A 26,039-nucleotide genomic window follows, 5' to 3' on the forward strand; every position below is an offset into this window, starting at 1 on the left:
CTGGGGGGCGCCGCCCGCCTTCGGAATCCCGGCCGCCGGCGCGAAGCCGGATTCCGGGGCTTGGTGGCGGCGTGCGCGACGGTGTCTGCGCGTGTTCGAGACGGAGGAGGAGGGGGACGAGCCCGCGCCGAACCTAAGACGAATCCACTCCGGGCTTTCGGGCCGGCCGGGCCGTCAGGAGTCCCGAAGCCACCGCTGGCGAGCGCGCACACTGCTCGCTCTCTCTCTCTCGGTGTGGCTGGAATGTGTTGGATAAGCCCGGGTTTGGGAGGAGGGAGAGAGAGAGAGAGAACATTTCAGTCCGGGATCCTTCTTTCAAAGAAACACGCACACACCGACAACACAATCGAACACGCAACACACAAAAAAATCCCTGGTCCGTGTTCGCTCAGTGAAACGGAACAGCGAATTCGTGTTTTCTCTCTCTCTCTCTCGGTCTCTACCTACCTCTCACCCTCTCTCCTCTCCAAACACTCGCGGCTCGGCCCCCCTCCCCTCCTCGCCATCAAAACAGAGTGGATGTGTTCAGCGCCACAGACCGCGCCGGGCCGGCACAGAGCAGCGCAGGCAGGCACAGGGTTCGGGTTCGGGTTCGGGCTCGGGTCGAGCCGCCGCTCTTTATCCACGCGCGGGGCAGGCTGCGGTTTTCAATATTCTGGAGGCTTTTCGGGAGTTTGCAGTGGGAGGATTTTGTTTTTCCCCTAAAACACCAAAAAAAAAAAAACAACAACCGGGATCTGCTACAGTTGCTTTATTGTTTTTTTTTTCCAAACACCCCCGAAAAAACCCGTCGCCTGTTGAGGGAACTCCGACGCGGGGACTTGTGCGAGCGGGTGTTTGCGGCGAGAGGAGAACCGTCGTTAAGAGGAAAGGAAATACAAACTGCAGCTCCTAGGCAGGGAGCGGAGATGCCACCAGAAAGCAAAACTCCATTTCTACACGCGTGAGAATGGACGGGCTCGGCAGTCCCTCCACTTAGACGCCAGGTCCCGTCGTAGAAACTTTTATTTGTTTCACGCTCTCTTTCTCTGAGAGGAGAAGGAGGAGGAGAGGGGGAGTCTGGAGTCTGGAGTCTGGAGTCACCGGGACACGGCGAGCAGAATTTTCCCGTGCGCGAGCGAGCGGGGATGAGCGAGAGCTCCGGCACGCCACGCGCCGAGCCCAGACGAGGGAGCGCGGCTTGAAACCGGGACCCCCCGCGCGCCCGAGTCCGGAGCGCGAGCCCCGGTTGGCTGGCCGGCCGGCCGCCGCCGCACGAGGGATCCACGACGCGAGGAAGAAACCCCAACAGCCGCCCCCCAAACCCTGCTGTGGAACTACAGCAGCCCGAAGACACTTTCCGCCCCAGTTTGAGAGTGTGTGAGTGTGTGTGTGCGGGTTCTGGGTCGGTAAAGAAAATAAACAGGCACCCGGACGACATGGGATTGTTTTAGCAGCTCCGGGAGGCAGAATCTCAACTCTCTTGGCTCGAAACCCCCGAGAGTTCCCCGTCAGCCGGGAGAGGGGGGCACGGCGGACGAAGTTAGCCCCCTGACTTTCTCCGGAAGAGTTTTCCGCTCCCTCGCCCCCCCTCCCTCCTCTGGCTGCTCTCCGTGCCCCCTATGCGGCCGCGAGGGACGGGACGGAGCGGCGCCCACTGACTGCGCGAGGGACGGTCTCTCTCAGCCCGGGTCCGGCCGGGCGCGCGATGGCGTTCGGCCGCGGTGTGCGCGCGCTGGCAGTGCTGCTCGTGCTGGCTGTGGAGGTCCCGGGGAGCTGCGCCACCAACCTGGAGCCCATCTACTGGAACTCGCTCAACAGGAGGTAGGTGGGCCGGCCGAGCGGGTGCTGCTGGTCTGGGCGGATCGCCGGGGGGGCGAGGGGAGTGGGTCTGCGGGCTGGTTGTGCCCCTGGCCGGGCGCTGTGGACTCCGGGGAGGGGGGGAGGCTCGGTTCTGGGGTCCGGGTGTTGTGGCTCGACCTGTTGCGCGGTGTAGCTGTGTGCGACTGGGCGCGTTATCACCGTGAGCGGGCGGTGGTCCCACATCCCCGGACACGAACTCTTACCCCGTAAGGCTGACCAACCCCTCTAATCGCCCGGCTGGAAGGAACTCGCTTCCCGGGCAGTGATCTCGGCGCTGACACGCGTGGGAATCCACAGTTACTCAGTGACCCGTCTCCAGTCGCTCTGGAAATGAAGTGCGTGTCCGTGATTAGAGAGGCTGGACACGGTCTTCGGGCACTGGCAGCGCCGTGTCGAGCCCACTCGGGACGCCCCCCACGAGCGGGCTCCTCAGCGGGGTGAACCCGATCGCTCTGAGGAAGCCCGGTCCGGTCCGGACTGGACTGGACACTCTGGGCCCGTCCTGCCTCTGGACAGTGGCCTGGGCAGCGCAGCCCGGCGGTCAGTCCGGAGGCGCGGCGCTGCTCGGGTTCTGACCCAGTCACACGTCTGATGGGACCGGCCTCAAACCCCTGCCGGGTTCAGCACTGGTCCTGTGGACCTTCTCCTCGGCCTGACCCAGCCCGGCCCGGTCCACTCGCTTCTTCCCCCTCACGCCATGTGCTGGGGGACCCCGTCTTTCCAGCGGGAGCCCCCCGTCTCTGGGATACTCGGCCCCACCCTGTGAAATCGCCCCCCCCCCAGACTGACTCGGTTTCATCCAGGTGTCCAGCGTCTGTCCACTGTGTCCAGGGCAGGGCGCTATCCCAGCAAGCAGCAAGCAGCGGGCACGCGGCGGGGTACACCCTGGATGGGACGCCAGTCCCTCACAGGGCAGAAACACACACAGACACACTCTCCCACCACGGCCAGTTTTCCCAGAAGCCAGTTAACCCACCAGCTTGTCATTGGACTGTGCAAGGAAACTAGGGCAACAGGAGGAAGCTCAGGGAGAACACGCAAACTCCACACAGACAGCACCCCAGGAGCTGGACCCAGGGCCCCGGCGCTGTGAGGCCGCAGTGCTCCCCCTGCGCATCTGTGTCGCTTGATGTCTTCAGTGGCTGTCGGTGCCCCATCCTTTCACAGCACATCTCTGTGGCGGTTCGATGTCTGTCTGGTGCTCGACAAGCCTCTGGGCTGATCCTGTTTCTGGAACTGTGACCCTGCTGTGTCTGCAGGGTGTCCAGTCCTGGTCCTGGGGGGGGTCGGAGTGTCTGCAGGGTGTCTAGTCTTGGTCCTGTAGGGTCAGTGTGTCTGCAGGGTGTCCAGTCTTGGTCCTGTAGGGTCGGTGTGTCTGCAGGGTGTCCAGTCTTGGTCCTGTAGGGTCGGTGTGTCTGCAGGGTGTCCAGTCCTGGTCCTGAGAGTCAGTGTGTCAGCAGGGTGTCCAGTCCTCGTCCTGGAGGGGGTCGGTGTGTCAGCAGGGTGTCCAGTTCTAGTCCTGGAGGGTCAGTATGTTAGCAGGGTGTCCAGTCCTGAGTGGTCAGTGTGTCTGCAGGCTGTCCAGTCCTGGTCCTGGGGGGTCAGTGTATCAGCTGGGTGTCCAGTCCTGGTCCTGGGGGGTCAGTGTGTCAGCTGGGTGTCCAGTCCTGGTCCTGGGGGGTCAGGGTGTCCAGTCCTGGTCCTCAGTGGTCAGTGTGTCTGCAGGGTGTCCAGTCCTGGTCCTGAGTGGTCAGTGTGTCAGCAGGGTGTCCAGTCCTGGTCCTGGAGGGTCAGTATGTTAGCAGGGTGTCCAGTCCTGAGTGGTCAGTGTGTCAGCTGGGTGTCCAGTCCTGGTCCTGGGGGGTCAGTGTGTCTGCAGGCTGTCCAGTCCTGGTCCTGGGGGGTAAGTGTGTTAGCAGGGTGTCCAGTCCTGGGGGGTCAGTGTGTCTGCAGGCTGTCCAGTCCTGGTCCTGGGGGGTCAGTGTGTCTGCGGGCTGTCCAGTCCTGGTCCTGGGGTGTCAGGTGTGTGGAAGGTGGAATTTAATAAAGCAGCTCTGCGTCCTCACGACGGCGGAGAGAGGCTCCTGCGCGGAGAACGGAACCGCTCTCCTAGTGCACGTGCACGGACTCGCTTTCCTCGCGGTCAGGCACGCGGGGCGCGGGGGGTCGCGTGCGACCGACTTCAGGTGGGGAGGAGTGCACGTGGCCGCTGCAGGTGGAAAGCGGGCCGGAATGCCACGCGCCGCGGAGAATCTCAGTGCGCGAGAACTTCCACGGGCTCGGGCGTGAACGGGTTTTGGGAAAAAAAATGTTCACGAGTGGGGCGATGAACAGTGTGTCCACGTTGTCTGTCAGCTGAGCGAGTGGACTGTGGAGACTGTGGGTCCATCCCTTACCGCCCAGATAAACCCTTACTGCTGTAACTCGCCGAAGTGCGGAGTAGCCGTGTGAAATCAGACTGGAGAGGTGCTGTTTTACAGCGCTAATTAACATTCTCTCTCGCATTGCATAGTGACTCCTGGCTCTTAAAGACGCCCCGTCACCTGATGGAAAACGACACGCTCAGGTTTGCGCTAATTCTGACACGCGCCCCCGTCGCGCGGCGCCGGAGCGATTATTCGATTCTCAGTAGATTGATGTTTTGCGCGAGGCGGAGAGTGACAGACCGAGGCTACTGTCTCCTCATCACTCAGCGCTCTCTCTGTAGGGAGATACAGGGGGAAAGAACTGGTGACTTCTCCTGTACTGGGACTGTAGCTCCTATTGTAACAGGACTGTTCTCCTGTACTGGGACTGTAGCCCCTATTGTAACAGGACTGTTCTCCTGTACTGGGACTGTAGCTCCTATTGTAACGGGACTGTTCTCCTGTACTGGGACTGTAGCCCCTATTGTAACGGGACTGTTCTCCTGTACTGGGACTGTAGCTCCTATTGTAACGGGACTGTTCTCCTGTACTGGGACTGTAGCCCCTATTGTAACAGGACTGTCCGCCTGTACTGGGACTGTAGCCCCTATTGTAACGGGACTGTTCTCCTGTACTGGGACTGTAGCTCCTATTGTAACGGGACTGTTCTCCTGTACTGGGACTGTAGCCCCTATTGTAACAGGACTGTCCTCCTGCACTGGGACTGTAGCCCCCTGTTGTAAGATGAGTGTCTACCCTGCCCCATGGCTCCTGTCCAGTTGTCTATCTTGCCAGCCTCACACACCCTGTCTGAAGGCAGAGCCCTGCACCCCTAGTTCAAACAGAAGGGTGTTTGCACAACCTGGCTGCCTAAGCTCTTGCACAGCGGCTGTTGCAACAGGTAGCGCATTAGCGGTAAGAGCTTTGTGGCGGCCCAGCTGTAAAAGGAGTAAAGCCGACTGATCCGTCCAAATCATCCTCGTTTTCCTGGCTTTGTTCCGTCTTTGTTTGTCTTCTGCAAGTCTGCTTGTGATCATGAGGAACAGGCCAGTGATCGCTGGGAGCTGATGTACTGACAGAGGGTTACAGGGCTCAGAGGGGAAAGGGGCGTCTCTAAACGCCACCCCCTCCCCGGGCTGGGGTACGAGGGCGGGCGGAGGGAGGTCAGCTCTGTGGTCCGCTTCCCCTTTGGTCTTGCAGAAGGTTGGAAAAAGGCTTCTTCAATAAGGCTGGACACTTGACGGTTTTAGCTCATAAGCCCATGAGGTCTGGTGGGAGATCCAAGCTCTATCTCTGTCCTTTGCCTTCCCCCCTCCAGCTTTGGAATCCGGGGTGTCACGGGTTCAAGTACCAGTGGGGGCACAGCTCTTGTACCTTTGAGTGGAGAGCTTGACCCGCAGTGGTGCAGTGAAGGTTGTGTGAATTGTGTAAGTGGGGCCCGGGGCTCATGGGGGTAAATGAGAGCTTGTGTTCCGCTGGCTTCCCTGGTAAGCTCATGGCTCAGAGATGTGCTGCGCCCAGTGGCGACCTGTCACCCCTGGGTGGTCGCTGCTGCGCCGTTCCGGCCCCTGGGACACTTCCTGTCCTGCACAGCCTCCGCCCTGTGCCTTTCGCTGCTCTGGTGTCGAAGTCACGCCTCCAGAACGGATATTCCTTCGGAAGCCTAATGAGTCGGTTTCAGGCAACAGGAGCTGAGCTCAAACGCTCAGACGCCGAGCACCTGGTGTGTTTTTTTCCTCCTCAGCGCGGGATTTTTGTTATCCCAAGGAGCACAGCCGCTCAAACGGTCAACAAGCCCGTGTCGGCCAGCTCCTCAGAATGTAAACAGCGTTATTTGTTCCGGGCGTGTTCCGAGCCGTCCGAGCGGGAGGCTTCTGTTCCGACGTCTCGGGCTCTCTGGGAGTGTTGGGAGCTGTTGGGATCTCCACAGCGATCCGGGATGTGAGCTGGAGAGGGAGGAAGGGAGGGAGGGCTGGTGTTTTGACAGCCGTGGATCTGGCATTAGCTAAACATTTCTCTTGTTAAGCGTTTCTAATTGATTTCAACCCGCCGAACGCAGCACATCCCACCCCCAGCACAGCTCCAGGAAACTTGCTCGACAACTTCTCCTTTTAAACACTTATTAAATATTAATTGCCGTGCATTAATAATGCATCGCCCTGCTAATCTCTCTGACAATTAGCCTTGTTAATTAAGCACTCATTAAGGGCTGCTAGACGGAGGCGCAGAGCTGGTTTCTGAGTGAAACAAAGACACCCACAGCTCTGAGACTGGGGAGCCTTCCTGAAGCTCAGACTTGTCAAAGAGTTTGAACACTCAGTGGGTCCAGTCTTCTGTTCTGGCACCCTGGCCTCTGCCTCCCTCTTTGTATCTCACTCTGCCTCTCTCTGTGCCCCCAACCTGCCTCTCGTCCTCTGTCTCCGTGTGCCCCAACCTGCCTCTCGTCCTCTGTCTCCATGTGCCCCAACCTGCCTCTCGTCCTCTGTCTCCGTGTGCCCCAACCTGCCTCTTGTCCTCTGTCTCCGTGTGCCCCAACCTGCCTCTCGTCCTCTGTCTCCATGTGCCCCAACCTCCCTCTCGTCTTCTGTCTCCGTGTGCCAACAACCTGCCTCTCGTCCTCTGCCTCTCTCTGTGCCAACAACCTGCCTCTCGTCCTCTGCCTCCATGGGCCCCAACCTCCCTCTCGTCCTCTGTCTCCGTGTGCCCCAACCTCCCTCTCGTCCTCTGTCTCCGTGTGCCCCAACCTCCCTCTCGTCCTCTGTCTCCGTGTGCCCCAACCTCCCTCTCGTCCTCTGTCTCCGTGTGCCCCAACCTCCCTCTCGTCCTCGGTCTCCGTGTGCCCCAACCTCCCTCTCGTTCTCTGCCCCAGCTCTGCCCCAGCTCTGCCCCAGCTCTGCCCCTCTCTCTCTGCCCCTCTTGCTCTGCCTCAGCTCTGCCTCTCTCTCCCCCAGCTCTGCCTCACTCTCCCTTAGCTCTGTACTTGCTCCCTGGGTCTCTCTCTTTCTGAAAGAGCAGAGGATCTTATTGAAGAAGCAGCTGAGAGATTGTGGTAGAAACTTGACAGAGTCACGCCAGTCAACTGCCACTCCACTCTCTTCACTCATCTCCTGCCGGCGAGAGAGAGAGAGCAATCGCTTTGTGGAGAGATGCTGCTCACATATGCAGTCAAGGGCTCTGATGTGTCCCCTGTTCTGCTGGCTGTGGGGTAGAATCCTGTGTGTGAGCTTGATTTACCTGTGTGTGTGTGAGCTTGATTTACCTGTGTGTGTGTGAGTGTGTGTGTGTGTGTGTGTGTGTGTGTGTGTGAGTGAGCTTGATTACCTGTCTGTGTGTGTGTGATTGAGCTTGATTACCTGTCTGTGTGTGTGTGATTGAGCTTGATTACCTGTCTGTGTGTGTGTGATTGAGCTTGCTCACCTGTGTGTGTGTGAGTGAGCTTGCTCACCTGTGTGTGTGTGAGTGAGCTTGCTCACCTGTGTGTGTGTGTGTGTGTGTGTGTGTGTGTGTGTGTGTGTGTGTGTGTGAGAGCTTGATTACCTGTCTGTGTGTGTGTGATTGAGCTTGCTCACCTGTGTGTGACCCACAAGAACCAACATTCAGGGTGGCCATGTGAAACAGCACAAGCACACAAGAGCTCTGAACTATATTGCACCGAACTGAGGTGGCTGGGGAGCTGAGACACGGGGACACTTGTTCCCTTCACCTTCCTCTCCTTCTTTGTCTTCCTCCTGTCTGTCGTCTGGCGAGCGCGCGCGTGCGCGAGCGCAGGGCAGGCTCCCTCCTCTCCGCCAGCGAGCGAGAGAGAAGTTCCAGGCCTCTGAGTTTCGTCTTGGCCTCTCTCCAGAGCTGGGGAGGAGGGGGGTTAAATTTCGTTCCAGGCGGTTTTGTTTTTTTTTTCCCTCCTGCTGCCGATTCCTCCCTCTTCTCCTCCTCCCTCCTCTCCTGCAGGAAAGAAAGAGCCGTCTCTCCCGTGAGCCCCCGCAGAGAGAAGCCTCCCTCTCCACCCTATCCGCTTTTCCGGCTAACCTCTCCTCAGCAGGGCACAATTATCCCTCCTCCGACCCCCCTTCCCCCTCTAACCCTTCCCAAACTTGTGGCTTCTCTGCACGCTCACACCTCCCCCCATTGCAGTCTGCAGCTGAAGCCCCTTTCACTCCTTCCTCCTGCGTCTCGGGCACTCCCTGCCTCTCCCTCTCCCCCTCCGTTCTCTCGTACTCCCCTCTTCCTCAGACTCGCTTTCACAAGGGCTGGATCGGCAGGGTTTGCAGTGCAGTGCAGTCCTGGCTGAGTGTTATCTGACCAGGGTGAGAGAAAGCAAGGAGCCACAGACCTGAGGAACTCCTGGCTTAGTGACTACAGATTGGACACAGGCAGACCTGGCTGTCCAGAGAGGACAGGCTCAGTGACCACAGACTGGACACAGACAGTGGACACAGGCAGACCAGGCTGCCCAGAGAGGAGAGGCTCAGTGACCACAGCCTGGATACAGAAACTGGGCGACACAGGCAGACCTGGCTGTCCAGAGAGGACAGGCTCAGTGACCACAGACTGGACATAGACAGTGGACACAGGCAGACCTGGCTGTCCAGAGAGGACAGGCTCAGTGACCACAGACTGGACATAGACAGTGGACACAGGCAGACCTGGCTGTCCAGAGAGGACAGGCTCAGTGACCACAAACTGGACATAGACAGTGGACACAGGCAGACCTGGCTGTCCAGAGAGGACAGGCTCAGTGACCACAGACTGGACACAGACACTGGACACATGCAGACCTGGCTGTCCAGAGAGGACAGGCTGTGCTCTCACTGCAAGCAAGGAGAAACAGAGACAGATGCATTTTGTGTAAGAAATACTCTGGGATTAGACAAACATTTTCCCCCCCAAAACTAAATTTAATCCCAGAATTCAGTGTGATTCCTACCAGCATCACAACAGCTTCCAACTCTATGGGGGAAGGAAACTCACCAGAGCTACAGCCCAGTGTGTGATCTCCTGTCCCAGCCCGAGGAACAGACTCAGCCTCTCGAATAATATTGTAAAAGTTTCGCTAAGTGGCAACAGTGTAATCCATCAGTCACGCCAATAAAGCTCTTTGTGTTAGAGATTCCAGGTTACTGAGGCCTTGTTCTCCTTCGTCTTTGTCCTTCTCCTGATCCATTCTCTCCTCTTCCCTGTGCTCTCCCTCTCTCCTTCCTCTCTTCTTGATCCCTCTCACTCTCACACACTCCCTGCAGGAGAGCAAGCGCAGATGGGCTGAGGGCACTCTCTTGTCTTTAGAAAGAAAGGAGCAGTACGAATATAAAAGGGTACCCCCCCCCCCGCAATGCACACACACACACCACCCCCTCGGCCTCAGTCTTTGTGTCAGCCTTTCAAAACCTCTCCGGTCCGCGTCCTCTGTGACGGATGAGATTGGTCTGTCAGGGGTCTGCCTTTTCCAGCTGCGGGAATTTCCCTCGTCACTAGGACTGCCCCTGTTTTGACTCCTGCTGGAGGCACACAGGGAGAAGCAGGGAGTGCGGAAGGATTCCTGATTCTGCAATCCTGGTCACAGTAAGATCCGCTCCAGGATTTACAGGGCTGTCAGCCTCCCTCTGCCCAGCAGTCTGATCCAGTCCTGGGTTTACAGGGCTGTCAGTCAGACTCCCTCTGCCCAGCAGTCTGATCCGCTCCAGGGTTTACAGGGCTGTCAGTCAGACTCCCTCTGCTCAGCAGTCTGATCCAGTCCAGGGTTTACAGGGCTGTCAGTCAGACTCCCTCTGCCCAGCAGTCTGATCCAGTACAGGGTTTACAGGGCTGTCAGTCAGACTCCCTCTGCCCAGCAGTCTGATCCAGTACAGGATTTACAGGGCTGTCAGTCAGACTCCCTCTGCTCAGCAGTCTGATCCGCTCCAGGGTTTACAGGGCTGTCAGTCAGACTCCCTCTGCTCAGCAGTCTGATCCAGTACAGGGTTTACAGGGCTGTCAGTCAGACTCCCTCTGCCCAGCAGTCTGATCCAGTACAGGATTTACAGGGCTGTCAGTCAGACTCCCTCTGCTCAGCAGTCTGATCCAGTCCTGGTATCATTGGTTCATTACTTGTAGGAGGCTCATGTACAGTAGACAACAACCAGGTGTGTTGTCTGAATTGGGATAGGAAAGCTTGATTAAAAAAATTAATGTTCATTAACAAGATGTTCGGGGGAAAAACCTGGAACGGATCAAACCGCAGTGCAGTGGGAGTCGGGGCTCTCCTTTACAGCCTGCGCCTGATCCCCCGCTGCGGTGCGAGCCTCAGGTGCCAGTAAAATGTGTTTGAACCCTCCGAGTCCCTCCGCTGGCGCCCCCTCCCTCTCGATGGTAGCGCGAGTGCGTCGGTGTGCGTCTCCGTCCGCCACGGCACGCGTGATCGCAGGGTGTCTGGAACGAGGGTCCGAACGGGTACGCCACTTGACCTTGCTTTTTGGGGTGCAGGCGAGGAGGAGGGGTAGCTGGATTAGCACGCACGCAGATCCCTGCCCTGCCATGCACGCACGCAGGTACGCGCGCGCAGCGCCCGAGAGAAGGGGGCGAGTGCCCTGCTCCAGGGTCCGGCTGCCAATCACGGCACAATAGGAGTCTGAGAGGGGATTAGCGCGGCCGCCGGCGTCTGCTTCGGCAGCAGGAATGAGACAGAGGTGCTAAAGACCCCGCACGTCAGCGCTCCCCGATGCTGCTGCAAGAGGCGACACAGATCGGCACTCTGCTCTGTGCATCAGATTAGATGCTCCAGTGGGCTCGTGTGCAGCGTCGGTGTTTTCTGTAGGGCTCATGCGGCGCACAAGTGTCCTTACAGGGCCTGTACAGAGTGCCAGTGTCTCTACAGGGCCTGTACAGAGTGCCAGTGTCTCTACAGGGCCTGTACAGAGTGCCAGTGTCTCTATAGGGCCTGTACAGAGTGTCAGTGTCTCTACAGGGCGTGTACAGAGTGCCAGTGTCTCTATAGGGCCTGTACAGAGTGTCAGTGTCTCTATAGGGCCTGTACAGAGTGTCAGTGTCTCTACAGGGCCTGTACAGAGTGCCAGTGTCTATAGGGCCTGTACAGAGTGCCAGTGTCTCTACAGGGCGTGTACAGAGTGCCAGCGTCTCTATAGGATCTGTACAGAATGCCAGTGTCTCTGTACAGTGTCAGTGTCTCTGTAGGGTTGGTGTACAGCGTCAGTGTCTCTGTAGGACTGGTGTACAGTACAGCGTCAGTGTCTGTAGGACTGGTGTCAGTGTCTCTGTAGGGCTGGTGTACAGCGTCAGTGTCTCTGTATGACTGGTGTACAGCGTCAGTGTCTCTGTAGGATTGGTGTACAGCGTCGTTGTCTCTGTAGGACTGGTGTACAGTGTCAGTGTCTCTGTAGGGCTCGTGTACGGAGTCTGCATCTCTACAGAGCTTGTATAGTGTAAGCACTGCTTTGTGCTGCTGAGAAAAAAGACATCTTTTTCTCCCTGTTAAGTGTGCCGTGATTTGTCACGGCATTAGAAATGACTAAGCAAGCGTTTCTTAGTGTGCATTGCGTCTGTCCTGTCTGATGTGCGCCTGCATGAGTGGCGTGTGTAGGAGCGGAGAGAGACAGAACTGCTGCTTGCAGGCTGAGCAACACACACACCACACACACCCACTCATACATTGACACAATCTGACTGACACACATACATACAGTGACACATTGACTAACAAACACCCACTCATACATTGACACAGTCTGACTGACACATGTACGTACAATGGCACACCATCGTACTAACACACATACCCATACAGTAACACACTACTAACACACTCACTCATACAGTGTTACACATTGGCTAACACATACACAAACAGTGACATACAAACATATATATACAGTCTCTCTCTCCTCTCCCTCCATCAGCTGTGCTGTCTCCCTCTCTCTCCCTCCATCACCTGTGCTGTCTCTCTCTCCCTCCATTACCTGTGCTGTCTCTCTCTCTCCCTCCATCAGCTGTGCTGTCTCTCTCTCCCTCCATCAGCTGTGCTGTCTCTCTCCCTTCATCAGCTGTGCTGTCTCTCTCCCTTCATCAGCTGCGCTGTCTCTCTCTCCCTCTCTCCCTCCATCAGCTGTGCTGTCTCTCTCTCCCTCCATCAGCTGTGCTGTCTCTCTCTCCCTCCATCAGCTGCGCTGTCTCTCTCTCCCTCTCTCCCTCCATCAGCTGTGCTGTCTCTCTCTCCCTCCATCAGCTGTGCTGTCTCTCTCTCCCTCCATCAGCTGCACTGTCTCTCTCTCCCTCTCTCCCTCCATCACCTGTGCTGTCTCTCTCTCTCCCTCCATCACCTGTGCTGTCTCTCTCTCTCTCCCTCTATCACCTGTGCTGTCTCTCTCTCTCTCTCCCTCCATCAGCTGCGCTGTCTCTCTCTCCCTCTCTCCCTCCATCAGCTGTGCTGTCTCTCTCTCCCTCCATCACCTGTGCTGTCTCTCTCTCCCTCCATCAGCTGCGCTGTCTCTCTCTCCCTCTCTCCCTCCATCAGCTGTGCACTCTTCCTCAGCCATGTGCCGCTCCTCCCTCAGTCTGCCCCTCTCTGTCTGTCTCAGCAGCACGCTGCCTGCCTCTCTGTCGCTCTCTCTGTACCCAACAATAGCGCCTTTCATTCAGAGGGGGGAGAAGACGCAAATGTTTTTTCTTACTTCTGTTCCTCTTTTATGTGGAGAGACGAGAGGCAACAAATTATTTTTTCAACCCCTACAACCCCACTCCCTCTCTCCCTCCCTCTCTCCATTCACACACAAAACGATTTTTAACTCATAGTTCATGCACACTCTGTTAGGACCTGTACCTACTGTGCTATACTGTATATACACTGTCTGGACACTGCATTAGGACCTGTACCTACTGTACTATACTGTATATACACTGTCTGGACACTGCATTAGGACCTGTACCTACTGTACTATACTGTATATACACTGTCTGGACACTGTATTAGGACCTGTACCTCCTGTATTATACTGTATATACACTGTCTAGATAGATACTATAGTTCGAGGGACAGATATGCACTGTACAGATCTGGATGGATCGATACTGTAGATTGAGGGATAGATTCTGTTGATAATGGGATAGGTACTCTAGATGGAGGGACAGATACTGTAGAGAGCTGGATGGTTAGATATTGTATATAAGGGAGAGCTTAATAGCTTATGGTTTAGTTTACTGTGCTGTACCGATCTGAGCCTATGCTTTTTGTAACCAAACCCATCTGGTTAAGTAAAGGTTTGGGAATGAATTAGCCTTTACCTGCATTTGCAGTTTCCCTCTGTGCAGTCTTCCTCATTCCTGTTCAGAGCGTGTGACTCACAGAACGAGAGAGTGTGTCATCAGCGCGGGCTCCTCCTCAGTGCTGTTTCCTTCATTTCCTTCCTGTGGAGATTGTCCTCTCCTCCTGGTGTTTAGAGGTAGTCTTCTGCCGTGCTCTGTCTCTGGATCAGAGGCTGTAACCCTCCCTCTGCCCCTGCTCTCCGCTGGGGGTCTGTCTAATGGCGTCCTGTGCCCAACCCCTCGCTCTGTGGGTAACACAGTGGGGGTCCCCTGTGTCTTTGCACTACGTCTCTCACTTCCAGCAGTCCATCTCTCTGTCCTCTCCTAACCCCCTCTGTCACGTTCCTCTGCCCTACCCCTCGCCCTGTCTGCCTCGCACTCTCAGTCAGTCAGTCAGTCAGTCAGTCAGTCAGTCAGTCAGTCAGTCAGTCAGTCAGTCAGTCAGTCAGTCAGTCAGTCAGTCAGTCAGTCAGTCAGTCAGTCAGTCAGTCAGTCAGTCAGTCAGTCAGTCAGTCAGTCAGTCAGTCAGTCAGTCAGTCAGTCAGTCAGTCAGTCAGTGTCAATGTGCCAATCTGTGTCACTGTCAGTGCATCACTGTGCCAGTCTGTCAGTACATGACTGTGTCAGTCTTTACAGTGTCAGTGTGTCGCTGTGCCGGTCTGCCTGTACATCACTGTGCCAGTCTGTCACTACGTCAGTGTGCCAGTCTGTCGCTGTGCCAGTCTGTCAGTGTGTCGCCGTGACAGAGAGACAAAGCAGGGTGGAGGGATGTGGGGGGGGGGGGGCATTTTTTCATCCTATTCCCGTTCTCCTCCGTTCTTTCACTCGTCTCTCCCCAGTGTCAAGACCGAAAACAGCAGTCTAAAAATACGCTTTTATGTTTTAATTATTGTAATTTCTGTTGCAGCTCTTCATGCTGCCTGTGTCGGGGGAGCAGGGCCGTTCCCTGGGGTAATAAGAGGATCTGAGATCTCCGAGCCGCGTTATTTCAGAGCTGCGCTCTCCCCTGAGCCCCTCTGGGCCTGGGCCTGGGCCTGAGCCTGGATCAGAACATGCCCGCAGAGCAGGTTCTGTCTGCCAGCCTTTCTGTGTACTTTGTGAACGTTTCCTCCCCTGCGGGAGAGGAAAAGACTAGCCGTGGACCTTATGTTATAGGAGGTGTGTGTGCAAGGAAAGAGGGGGAGAAGTCAGTTGTTTTGAGCGATGTGAAGGAGCTCCTGCAGCTGCGGACTCGGTCTCCTCCCTGAAACAGGTTTGCTCACTAATTTATCCAGGGTGCTGAACGCCGGGCGTTCATCCGCCCTGGTCTGCCAGCGATCTCTCTTCTCTGTGCTCGGTACGCTCGCTCATCCCTGCCAGTGGCAGTGGAGATATTCTAATTTGAGACACAGTGAGTCAGTATTCCATGGCAAAACCTCTCCCGAGTTTCAGCCGCCGCAAACACCCGAGACGGCACAGAGACGAGAGCCTGTCGGGTGGCCAGACACGCGCTGATCTGAGCATCTCATCCTCCGGGGAATGGGCTTCCGCAGCAGGTCTGGGCTGCTTGTTCCAGACATCCACCACTCTCTCCGCACAGTGTAAAGTCTCCGGTCCTCTGTGCTTAAATCTGCTTCCCTCTGCACCTGTCGTCCGCTCTTGTTCCCGGAATATAGCCCTTCTGCGCTTACCTCGTCGGTGGCATTTTTCGGGATTTCGGAGTATCGAATCGAGTCCACTCGGCGGTCTCCTGTGTACGGGACTAAAGAGGTTCAGTTCCTCTGAGCTGTCTGCGTCAGACACTTGCACCAGGCTGGGAATCCGTTCTGCCACTTCCTCTCTGGCGCGGCGGGCGTCCACGTGTCTGTTCTCTTGTCTTCTCTACGGTCAGGGGGGTGGCGTTGCGCCCAGCGCGGACAGGGGTCTGTATCTTGGCAGCCTGAGCCCCGAAGGGCTGCTGTGTGTGATTCTGCTCCATACGGTACAAGAGATGCAGACGCCCCGGAAGAGCTCAGGACAATAGCTGCCGCCACTCAGCTCCTGCTGGGGACAGACACCTCCTTGCCCTTCCTGAGCAAGGAGACTCCCTGTCTTCCCTGCCCGCTCTCTGTTCAGCTCAATCTCCGCTCTGTTCGAAAGCGCTGCACTGGCGGGACTTTCAGGAAAACTTCTCTTCCTCTCCGTTCCTCTCTCTCCATTCTGCTCTCTCCTGGTGTCTCTCCCTCCTTTTCTCTTTCATCTTTCTCTCTCTCTCTTCTTATAGTGACGCCACTGTAAAACCTGGAGTGGATTATCCAGCTGTGCATGATTGACTCCACTGTAAAACCTGGAGTGGATTAGCCAGCTGTGCATGATTGACACCACTGTAAAACCTGGAGTGGATTAGCCAGCTGTGCATGATTGCCAAGACTGTAAAACCTGGAGTGGATTATCCAGCTGTGCGTGATTGACGCCACTGTAAAACCTGGAGTGGATTAGCCAGCTGTGCAGCAGGAGCCTGGTCTGTCTCCTTGCTCGTCTGTTTCCTCTCAGTGAGCACAGAGCAAATTGGTGTTGACAGCCCAGTGAGTGGGAAAGTGCGAAGTCTCTGCAGGGGCCTCCCCTCTGTGTGTGTGTTTCTTCATGTGTGCCTCCACGCTCCCTCCTCTCTCTGCTACTTTTCCTTTTCTTTGTCTGTTTTGTCTCTCGGTCAAGTGGGATCTGTGGTCTGTAATTAATCATGCAATCCTCTCTGTGCTCGTTAATTGTTTAGGATTCTTTTCCACTAATTGGCTCAGATCCATCCTGGGAAATCAAAGAGAGTTCTCTCTCTCTCTCTCTCTCCCTCCCTCCTGCTCTGTCGCTCCCTCTTGCTCTCCTCTCTCTCTTTCTCCTTCTGTTCTTCCTCTCGCCCTCCTCTCCCTCGCTCTCCTGCCCTCTGACGTTTGTGTCCCAGCCGCCTTGCCCTCTGTCTCTCCTCCTCCTCGCTTGGGGCAGCAGGCGGAAAGCAGGAGAGGAGGAAGAGTGGAAACCAGGGACTGTGCGGAGGTGTGTGCACCCCACTACCTTCCTGCACCCCCCCTTCCCCATGGTTGGCTTGACTGAGAGGGGCAGTTATCTGATTATAGGGAGGTACACTGCAGGCTGTGCAGCACTTTTGTGTGTCCCCCCTCCCTCCCTACTCCATTTCTTACAACCTGAGCAACCCACAATTACCACCCTACGGCAACGAGGGCTGTAATCTTCTCGGCCCCCCTTCCCCGAGAGACTCTGTGCCTGTGCTGCTCTGAGAAACGTCATCTGTCCTCCTGTGCGGTCCTGAGCGCCAGAGCTGCTGAGGGAGGGAGCAGCTCGTTCTGGCAAGCGAGAGGCCGGGAGAGTAGAGTGGCCGGATACATCCGCCCGGATGTGTCCACAGGGACTGGTTCCTGGACAGACCAGGAGAGAGTGCTTCAGTGGTGAGCTGATCCAGGTCAGGGAATACAGGAGCAGAAGCTAGAAGTGAGAACAGGAGGCAGTTCTTACACAAAGCATGGTGGGAGTGTGGAACAAGCTTCCATGTTGCTGAGGTTGATGCCCTGGCTTCTTTCCAGGATTGGGTGGATGAGTTGCTGAGAGCAGGGAATTCCCAGAGAATGTCTGTGCGGGGCTTTCGTGTAAAATCTGCAGGAGGCGGCCGTCTCCTGACTCCTGCTCACACGCCAGGCAGGCTGACACCTGCAGTCCAGACATTGCTGGGTCTGGTCCGGCCTCTGTCACAGGCCCACCTAGAGACCAGCAGCAGTTGCGAGTCTTGTTGTGACTGACACGTTGGGGATGGAAGGTAACGTGGGGGGTTAAAAGGCGACTCCAGCCTGTTAATGAGCTGAAAACAGGCCCGCAGCTCTAGTTAATCCTGTTAAGAGGTCGGGCAAGGGCTCAGTGGTGTAACTGAGCGCTGGGCTGAAACATGACCCAGCAGGTGTGTGGGGCTCCGGCCCAGGATTGGGGAACCCTGGAGAGAGCTGCCCCCCCAGCCTGCGGTCTCTGGCCAAGAGGCCCTAGCTCGGCTGGCACCGAACGCTGGCACAGGCCGCTGGGCACCACGCAGACCAGCGGGGGGTTTCCCCTCACACAAGAACGGAGGCATCTCGCCTAGCTATCCACGCGCAGAGACGAGTGTTGTTTGACTGTTTGTTGTGTAAATGTCGTGGGTTTTGATGTGTTTGATGAAAAATGTTGTAAAATGTAATCTCAATCTAATCTAATTCTTTCTTTGTAAACTACAATCTCTCACCCCAGCTTTCTCTGTTTAGTCTCCATCTGTCCTTCTTTGTGTGCATCCTTTTCTGTCTGTCCATCTTTCTGTGTGCATCCTTTTCTGTCTGTCCATCTTTCTGTGTGCATCCTTTTCTGTCTGTCCATCTTTCTGTGTGCATCCTTTTCTCTGTCTGTCCATCTTTCTGTGTGCATCCTTTTCTCTGTCTGTCCATCTTTCTGTGTGCAATCTTTCTCTTTTTGAGTTGCAGTCTCTGTTCACCTTACTGCATGCGATCGCTCTCTTTCTGTGTGCAATCTCTGTCTCTCCATCTTTCTTTTTAATCTTGCTCTCCATCTTTCCAATCTCTCTCTCCATCTTTCTGTCTCTGTGTGTGATTTCCCTGTCTGTGTGCAGTCTCTGTCTGTGTGCAATCTCTATCTTTCCATCTTTCATTACAATCTCTCTCTTACTGTGTGTGATTTCTCTCTCTTTCTGTGCCATCTCTGAGTGTGATCTCTCTCCATTTCTCTGGGTGTAATCTCTCCTCTCTCCTTCGTTCTCCCTCTGTCCACGGCTCTGTCTTCCTGGCCTCTTGCTGTAATTCCCTGTAATCCCCCATCTCTGTGGGGTGTCTTGCACTGCAGCCTGTCGCTGTGCCAACGGGTGAACTGCAGTGCCAGCAGCGCCAGTCTGCTGCCACCAGCCACGTGCACCCCACATCCTGCACCCTGCACCCCACCTCCACCGCAGACCCTGTCTCCTGACACCCAGAGGCAGGGGCGGGGGGGCACAGACTCTCAAGCTTTATTAGTTTGCCACTTAAGACTGGTGACGCTTCCTACCAGTGGCTGTTCCACAAGGGGTTGTAAGATCCGGGTTTTTTCAGACATGTTGCTCAGATTCTTACCTGCTAGTGTCATGGCCTACAAAGATCAGATTTTGTTCCTGGGATCCCAGCTAAATCGTAGCGTTTCTCCTTTTGGCAGTCCGTCCTTCCACTGGGAAGAGGCTGTAAGCACCAGCAATGTGGCCAGTAAGGCAACTGTCACTGGTCTCTTGCTCTCCCTCTTCTGGGACTCCAGCCTGACATACACAGTGACCACTCTGTCCAGTCTGTGATCCCTGTGACCCTGTCCCAGCCCCAGACACACAGTGACCACTCTGTCCAGTCTGTGAATTTTGTCCCAGCCCCAGACACACAGTGACCACTCTGTCCAGTCTGTGAATTTTGTCACAGCCTGAGGCACACACTGACCACTCTGTCCACTCTGTGGCACCTGTCACAGCCTGAGACACACACTGACCACTCTCTCCAGTCTGTGGCACCTCTCACAGCCTGAGACACACATTGGCCTCTCTGTCAAATGTGTTATTAATCCACAATTACAAATGTCTTTTCTCTATCCTACTGTGTTTCCACTTGGTATTCATTTATTTTCTTTTCAATCTCTTAATTTCTTTAATCTAGTTTGTAATTAACAATTCAGATTACTTGTCAAAAGACAAACGTTCTCAACGTGCACAGGCTGTTCTGATGAATGGGTTGTCACCACTTTGGCAGCAGTATTGCTGATAGTCTGGGAGATAGAGAGCCTTCAAACTGAGAGGAGTGAGGGAGGAGAGAGTCTTCGCACAGAGAGGAGTGAGGGAGGAGAGAGTCTTCGCACAGAGAGGAGTGAGGGAGAGGAGTGAGGGAGGAGAGAGAGTCTTTCTTCGCACAGAGAGGAGTGAGGGAGGAGAGTCTTCGCACAGAGAGGAGTGAGGGAGAGGAGTGAGGGAGGAGAGAGAGTCTTTCTTCGCACAGAGAGGAGTAAGGGAGGAGAGAGTCTTCGCACAGAGAGGAGTGAGGGAGAGGAGTGAGGGAGGAGAGAGAGTCTTTCTTCGCACAGAGAGGAGTGAGGGAGGAGAGAGTCTTCGCACAGAGAGGAGTGAGGGAGAGGAGTGAGGGAGGAGAGAGAGTCTTTCTTCGCACAGAGAGGAGTGAGGGAGGAGAGTCTTCGCACAGAGAGGAGTGAGGGAGGAGAGTCTTCGCACAGAGAGGAGTGAGGGAGGAGAGAGTGCACAGAGAGGAGTGAGGGAGGAGAGAGAGTCTTTCTTCGCACAGAGAGGAGTGAGGGAGGAGAGTCTTCGCACAGAGAGGAGTGAGGGAGGAGAGAGTCTTCGCACAGAGAGGAGTGAGGGAGAGGAGTGAGGGAGGAGAGAGAGTCTTTCTTCGCACAGAGAGGAGTGAGGGAGAGGAGTGAGGGAGGAGAGTCTTTCTTCACACAGAGAGGGGTGAGGGAGGAGAGAGTGCACAGAGAGGAGTGAGGGAGGAGAGGGTGCACAGAGAGGAGTGAGGGAGAGGGGTGAGGGAGGAGAGGGTGCACAGAAGAGTGAGGGAGGAGAGAGTCTTCACACAGAGAGGAGTGAGGGAGGAGAGGGTGCACAGAAGAGTGAGGGAGGAGAGAGTCTTCACACAGAGGGGTGAGGGAGGAGAGAGTCTTCACACAGAGGGGTGAGGGAGGAGAGAGTCTTCACACAGAGAAGGGTGAGGGAGGAGAGAGTCTTCACACAGAGAGGAGTGAGGGAGGAGAGAGTGCACAGAGAGGAGTGAGTTAGGAGAGAGTGCACAGAGAGGAGTGAGGGAGAAGTAAAAGGGGAGAGAAGGAACAGAGAGGAAAGAGTGAGGAGGGAGAGAAAGGAGAGAGGAGTGTGAGGAGTGAGGGTGGAGAGGGGACGGAGAGAGGAGTGAGAGAGCAGAGGGAGGAGAGGGAACAGAGGAGAGAGAAGGAGAAAGGAAGAAGAGGAAAGAGGAGCTCGGGATATTCAGACTGCAGAAAGTAGATAGAAGAGATGTAGGAAGGCAGGAATGGAGAGAGAGAGGGATGAGAAAGCACAGAGGGGTTAAATCAGAAACAGAATGAAAAGGAGAAACTTGCAGGGGGAGGGGGGTGGCTGAGTAGGGAGCTGAACAAAAGATGGTAAGAAAATGAGAGGGCACTTCTCTTTAGAAGAGAAGAGTAAGCTGTTCCCCTCAGTGCCCCCCTCCCCACTCTGTGGGGCCCCAACTAAGGGACAGATGTAGTTGGCCTGCCACAGTACCCCCTAGTGTCACCCCCCCAGTGGTGTGTACAAACCCAGCGCCGCTCAATCCCGGTTTAATATACGGATCAGTGGGGAAAGGGAGGGATTTTAAATTCACTATTGGCGACTGGATTATCTTCCTCTCTATCTCTTTCTTCGTAATCCTGGCTCCGCAGTAATCCCGCTGTTGTCCGATTGTTTCGGTCCCACTGGAGATCAGTGCTGTTCCGTTTGTCTTTCTCGAAAGAACTGATTTCTTTTATCCCGAAGATTCCCTCCTTTTCTCCCCTTTCTTTCTGCTCCTTCTCCTCCTGCGCTCAGCGTTTTCCTCATCATCGCCCTCCCTGACATTATAATTTATCCGGTGGTGATTCTGAGCCTGTGGCCAAGATCCTGCAAGGGTCAGGGGTCACCAACCCAGGGCCTTAGGGGTGGAAGAGGGGTGGATGTTGGGGTTCTGTTGAGATTGACACAGTGTGGAAGATGTGGGGGTTCGGGGGTTCAGGATGTTTGGGTTCAGATTGGATCCTGGAATTTTTTAATCCTGACTACAGGTCTGACTGTGTGTGTTGGTGAGTGTGTGTGGGCCTCTCGGTGTGTGTGTGTGTGTTGGTGTGAGTGTGGGTCTCTCGGTGTGTGTGTGTGTTGGTGTGAGTGTGGGTCTCTCGGTGTGTGTGTGTGTGTTGGTGTGAGTGTGGGTCTCTCGGTGTGTGTGTGTGTGTTGGTGTGAGTGTGGGTCTCTCGGTGTCTGTGTTGGTGTGAGTGTGTGTTGAATTGAATCGAGTGTGTGGGTCTCTCGGTGTCTGTGTTGATGTGTGTGTTGGTGTGAGTGTGGGTCTCTCGGTGTGTGTGTGTTGGTGTGAGTGTGGGTCTCTCGGTGTGTGTGTGTGTTGGTGTGAGTGTGAGTCTCTCGGTGTGTGTTGGTGTGAGTGTGTGTTGAATTGAATCGAGTGTGTGGGTCTCTCGGTGTCTGTGTTGATGTGTGTGTTGGTGTGAGTGTGGGTCTCTCGGTGTGTGTTGCTGTGTGTAGGTATCTGGAGACTTACACACAGACACAGATTTACACACAGCGGAGTCCCATTACTGAGATAGACTACTGAGAGTGTCTGCACTGAGAGAGTTTATACCGTACTATGAGTATCTGTACTGAGAGTGTCTATACTGCACTGAGATGGACTACTGAGAGTATCTGTACTGTACTGAGAGTATCTGTACTGTACTGAGAGAGTATCCGTAGTGTACTGAGAATGTCTATACTGTACTGAGAGAGTTTATACTGTGCTAAGAGTATCTGTACTGTACTGAGAGTGTCTATACTGCACTGAGATAGACTACTGAGAGTGTCTGTACTGTACTGAGAGAGTATCCGTAGTGTACTGAGAGTGTCTATACTGTACTGAGATAGACTACTGAGAGTATCTGTACTGTACTGAGAGAGTATCCGTAGTGTACTGAGAATGTCTATACTGTACTGAGAGAGTTTATACTGTGCTAAGAGTATCCGTAGTGTACTGAGAGTGTCTATACTGTACTGAGATAGACTACTGAGATTATCTGTACTGTACTGAGAGAGTATCCGTAGTGTACTGAGAATGTCTATACTGTACTGAGAGAGTTTATACTGTGCTAAGAGTATCTGTACTGTACTGAGAGTGTCTATACTGTACTAAGATAGACTACTGAGAGTGTCTGTACTGTACTGAGACTACCGAGAGTATCTGTACTGTGCTGAGAGTGTCTACACTGTACTTAGAGAGACTGTACTCTACTGAGAGAGTTTATACTGTACTGAGAGAGACAAGTTTACTGAAAGTATGTGTACTGTACTGAGAGGGACTGTAGTGTACTGAAAGTATGTATACTATACTGAGAGAGACTGTCTATACTGTACTCAGGGTATCTGTACTGAATGTATCTGTAGTGTATTGAGAAAGACTGTACTATACTGAGAGAGACTGTACTGTCCTGAGTGTAAAACGGTACTAGTCGAGAGAAGATGGCAGCTGTTGAAAGAGTGAAAAGAGGAGTGATGGTGAGTAGGACAGAGAGGAGGGAGAGAGGAGTACAGGGGGAGGTGTTTCTGAGAGATAAGACCGAAATGACTGGAGAGGAAGTGAGGGGTGCGTAGCCTTGGCCTTTCACCCCAGTGCCCCAGACAGGGAGCAGTTCTCTGAATGAACCCCTCCAGTGCCACTCTCCAGCTCTCGGGACACGCGTCATGGACTCGGGAACGAGAGCAGGCCTTCCAGCCCCTCTGGCTGCTTGGGTTTCTAGCAGCTGGTGAACCCGAAGGTTTTGAGCAACAAAATTCTGCAGCCATCAGGGGCATGTGGACCGACACCTTGTTCCAGACCACCGCTGCTCTTCGCGTAAAGACCTGCCTGCTGTTCCCAGTCCGCTCTTCCTCTTTCGTTTCACCTCTTGTCTGGGCTTTCATTCTCCCTGCCTCCCGGGGTCAGTGACTGTCCCGAGATCCTCTCCTGGTCTCCGCTGCCCAGGACCCGAGAGGCTCGGCACACTTTAGGGCTGGGAGCAGACCCGCTCACTCTCCCCAGCACGGGTTCGAGAGCAGCCGCGCCCTTCCTTCGAGTGAAACATTTTGGGTGCCGGCGTTCCGGGCGATGTCCTCGCCGATTGTCCTAAAATCCTCGCTTTGCTGCACTTCGGTCGGTATCGGGTGGTTGGACGGCTAACAGACGATTCCTCTTTACTCCTTCGGCTCTGTCGGTTGTTGTTTTTGAATTCTGTTAAATTGAAGGTTTGGTTAAAAGGTCAAAAGCTGTCCCCCTTGTTTAACCCCCAGAATGGAGCTGTTTCTAGACTAATGCAGCTCGTCTCTCTCTCTCTCTCTCTCTCTCTCTCTCCCCCCAGGTTTCGGGATGAGAAGGGGTACGTGCTGTACCCCCAGATCGGAGACCGGCTGGACCTGATCTGTCCAGCCTCAGAGCCGCCGGGGCCCCGCTCCACGCAGGAGTACGAGTACTACAAGCTGTACCTGGTGTCGACCCGGGAGCAGGCCGAGCGCTGCGAGGTCGTAGGGCACCCCGTCCTGCTGCTGACCTGCGACCGGCCCAACAGGGACATCCGCTTCACCATCAAGTTCCAGGAGTACAGCCCCAACCTGTGGGGCAACGAGTTCAAGACCCAGCACGACTACTACATTATCGGTAGGAGTCCAGCGACTGTCCGGGCCTGTCGTGTCTGTTCCTGCCCGTTCCCAGTTGGGACGCCACGTGTCCGCTGTGAGAGAGGAGCTGTGTCTCTGTCTGTCTAGACTCCAAACCCCTCAGGACGGCTCCAGCAGGAGGAGAGAGAGGGACAGACAGAAAACTGGTGTCTGTCTCTCTGTGCCTGGGCCTGTCTGTCTCTCACAGTGTCTGTCTCTCTGGGCCCGTCTGTCACTGTGTTTGTCCCTGGGCCTGGGTGAGAGAGGGATGTCCAGACTCATGCTGTTCCTCTGTTAATCCCTTTCTCCTTCCCCTCTCCCTCTGACTGTCCTCACTGCTGCCGCCAAATGAACCCAATCGAATTTCCTCTGCATGCTGCTTGATACTGGGCACTGACGACCATCTCTCTCTCTTGCGCTCTCTGGGAAGTCCTCTCTCGCTCTCAGAGGGGTTGTCCTGAGGAATTCTGCCCGTCTCTCACCGTCCCCTCCACCGACTGTCCCTCCAGCTCTCTGTGTTGTTTCAGTCCTCCGGTGGTCTGTCTGTTTGTTTGTTTGTAAATTTCATCCGCCTTATCAGTTGTCAGACAGACCTGAGTAATTGATCGTCTTGGATGGGGGGGATCGATGGCTCTCTGAGAGCCGCAAGGTCAGACAGGGAGAGAGGGAAAGAGTGAGACAGTGAGGGAGGGTGTCTGAAGGCAGTTTAAGTAAACCACCTGGCTGCTTGCTAATTTGCTAGAATTTGTCTGAAGAAACTGGAAGTGATACTGCTGTCTGATGACAGGGCACTCCTGCTAGGTGGGGAGAGCAGAGAGGGAGAAGGACAGACTAAAACGTGAAGTGGGTCAGGCAGCTCTGGCCTCTCTCCAGCTTTCTCCTCTCCCCCTTTCCCACTCTGTACAATGGGCATCTAATCAGCTTTCAATCCTGGAGTGGAACAGATTCCCAGATCCTGGGACATTCTGGATCAGATTGATGAGCGCCTCCTGCTGGTCCACCAGCACATTACTGCTGTAGCCTGGTTTTCCTTGGAGGTCTCCCATCCCGGCGCGGTCCGTGACCGAGCCCTGCTCCACCCGGTGAAGTGGCCGACACTGCCAAGCTGTGACCCCACACAGAGCGCGGTTTTCTGGCTGAGCAGGGGACGTCCCTCTGCTGCCCCTAGTGGAGGACAGGGGCGTCCAGGCCTCGTACCGGGTGCAGGAGGGTGAGGTAGCGACACCTCGCCTGGCTGTCTGACGTCTGCGTCGCTCTGTGGGAGGGGGGCAGGCCGGGTCGCTCTCTTTATCTGCCGAACGCCCCCCCAGGGGCAGGTAGCTGTGATGGATAGGGAGATCGAGTGCTCTCTGACAGCTGTGGTGCCACACGCACACACACTGACGAACGGGGAGAGACAGGTGACCTCTCTTCGCTGGAACACAGGCAGCAGCCTGGGCCCTGAGCTGTGTGTGTGTGGAAGTACAATATGTGTGTGTGGAGGTGTGATTGTAGGTGTGTATGGAGGTGTGATTGTAGATGCGTGTGTATAGGTGTGTGCAGGTATGTGTGGGTATAGGTGTGTGTACATATACATGTGTGTGGGTGTAGGTGTGTGTTTAGGTATGTGTGTAGGTATGTATGGGTGGAGGCGTGTGTGTGTGTAGGTGTGTGAACCAAGGACCGCATCCTTCCCAGGATCCCCGCCACCACGCACAGACCATTTAAGGGGTGGGGCCTGCCGTCTGATTCCAGGCTGTTGGGAAATTCATAGCATCTTCTGTGTCATCTGCATCCCTGCATCGCACATTCCTCCTCCCACTCCGCACCTGCGTCTCACACCTCCACATTCCAGCTCACGGGTCTTCCCAGCAGCCGGAAATTCATGCTGACAGCGTCTTCTGTGCTTTTCGATATAATGTGTGACAAAGTGTGGTATATACAGTACAGATAATAAATCTGTCTGTTCATGGTTAAATGTACCTGGGGTCTGTCGGAGTCAGAGTTCTGGTGTGGATTCTGGGTTAAGAGTTGGGTTGATCACTGGGAGCTTGTTTCCGTAGACAGGAGAGGGATAGAGACAGGCTCTAGGGATCTG

The 26,039-nt window shown here is 55.1% G+C and overlaps 1 protein-coding gene across 1 annotated transcript in view; it reads left to right on the top strand.

Annotated features, from left to right (window-relative positions):
• The first annotated feature begins 217 nt into the window (after positions 1 to 217).
• Positions 218 to 26,039, top strand: part of efnb3b (ephrin-B3b) — a 58,931-nt gene continuing 33,109 nt past the window's right edge. The window contains exons 1-2 of the mRNA XM_088910097.1: positions 218 to 1,803; positions 23,668 to 23,963. Of these exons, the coding sequence (XP_088766223.1) occupies positions 1,688 to 1,803; positions 23,668 to 23,963 (412 nt within the window). The 5' untranslated portion in view covers positions 218 to 1,687. The remainder of the gene's footprint in view (positions 1,804 to 23,667; positions 23,964 to 26,039) is intronic.

The sequence above is a fragment of the Atractosteus spatula genome, chromosome 3, assembly GCF_055471065.1.
Source record: "Atractosteus spatula isolate fAtrSpa1 chromosome 3, fAtrSpa1.hap1, whole genome shotgun sequence".
In the NCBI taxonomy this organism is placed as follows: domain Eukaryota; kingdom Metazoa; phylum Chordata; class Actinopteri; order Semionotiformes; family Lepisosteidae; genus Atractosteus; species Atractosteus spatula.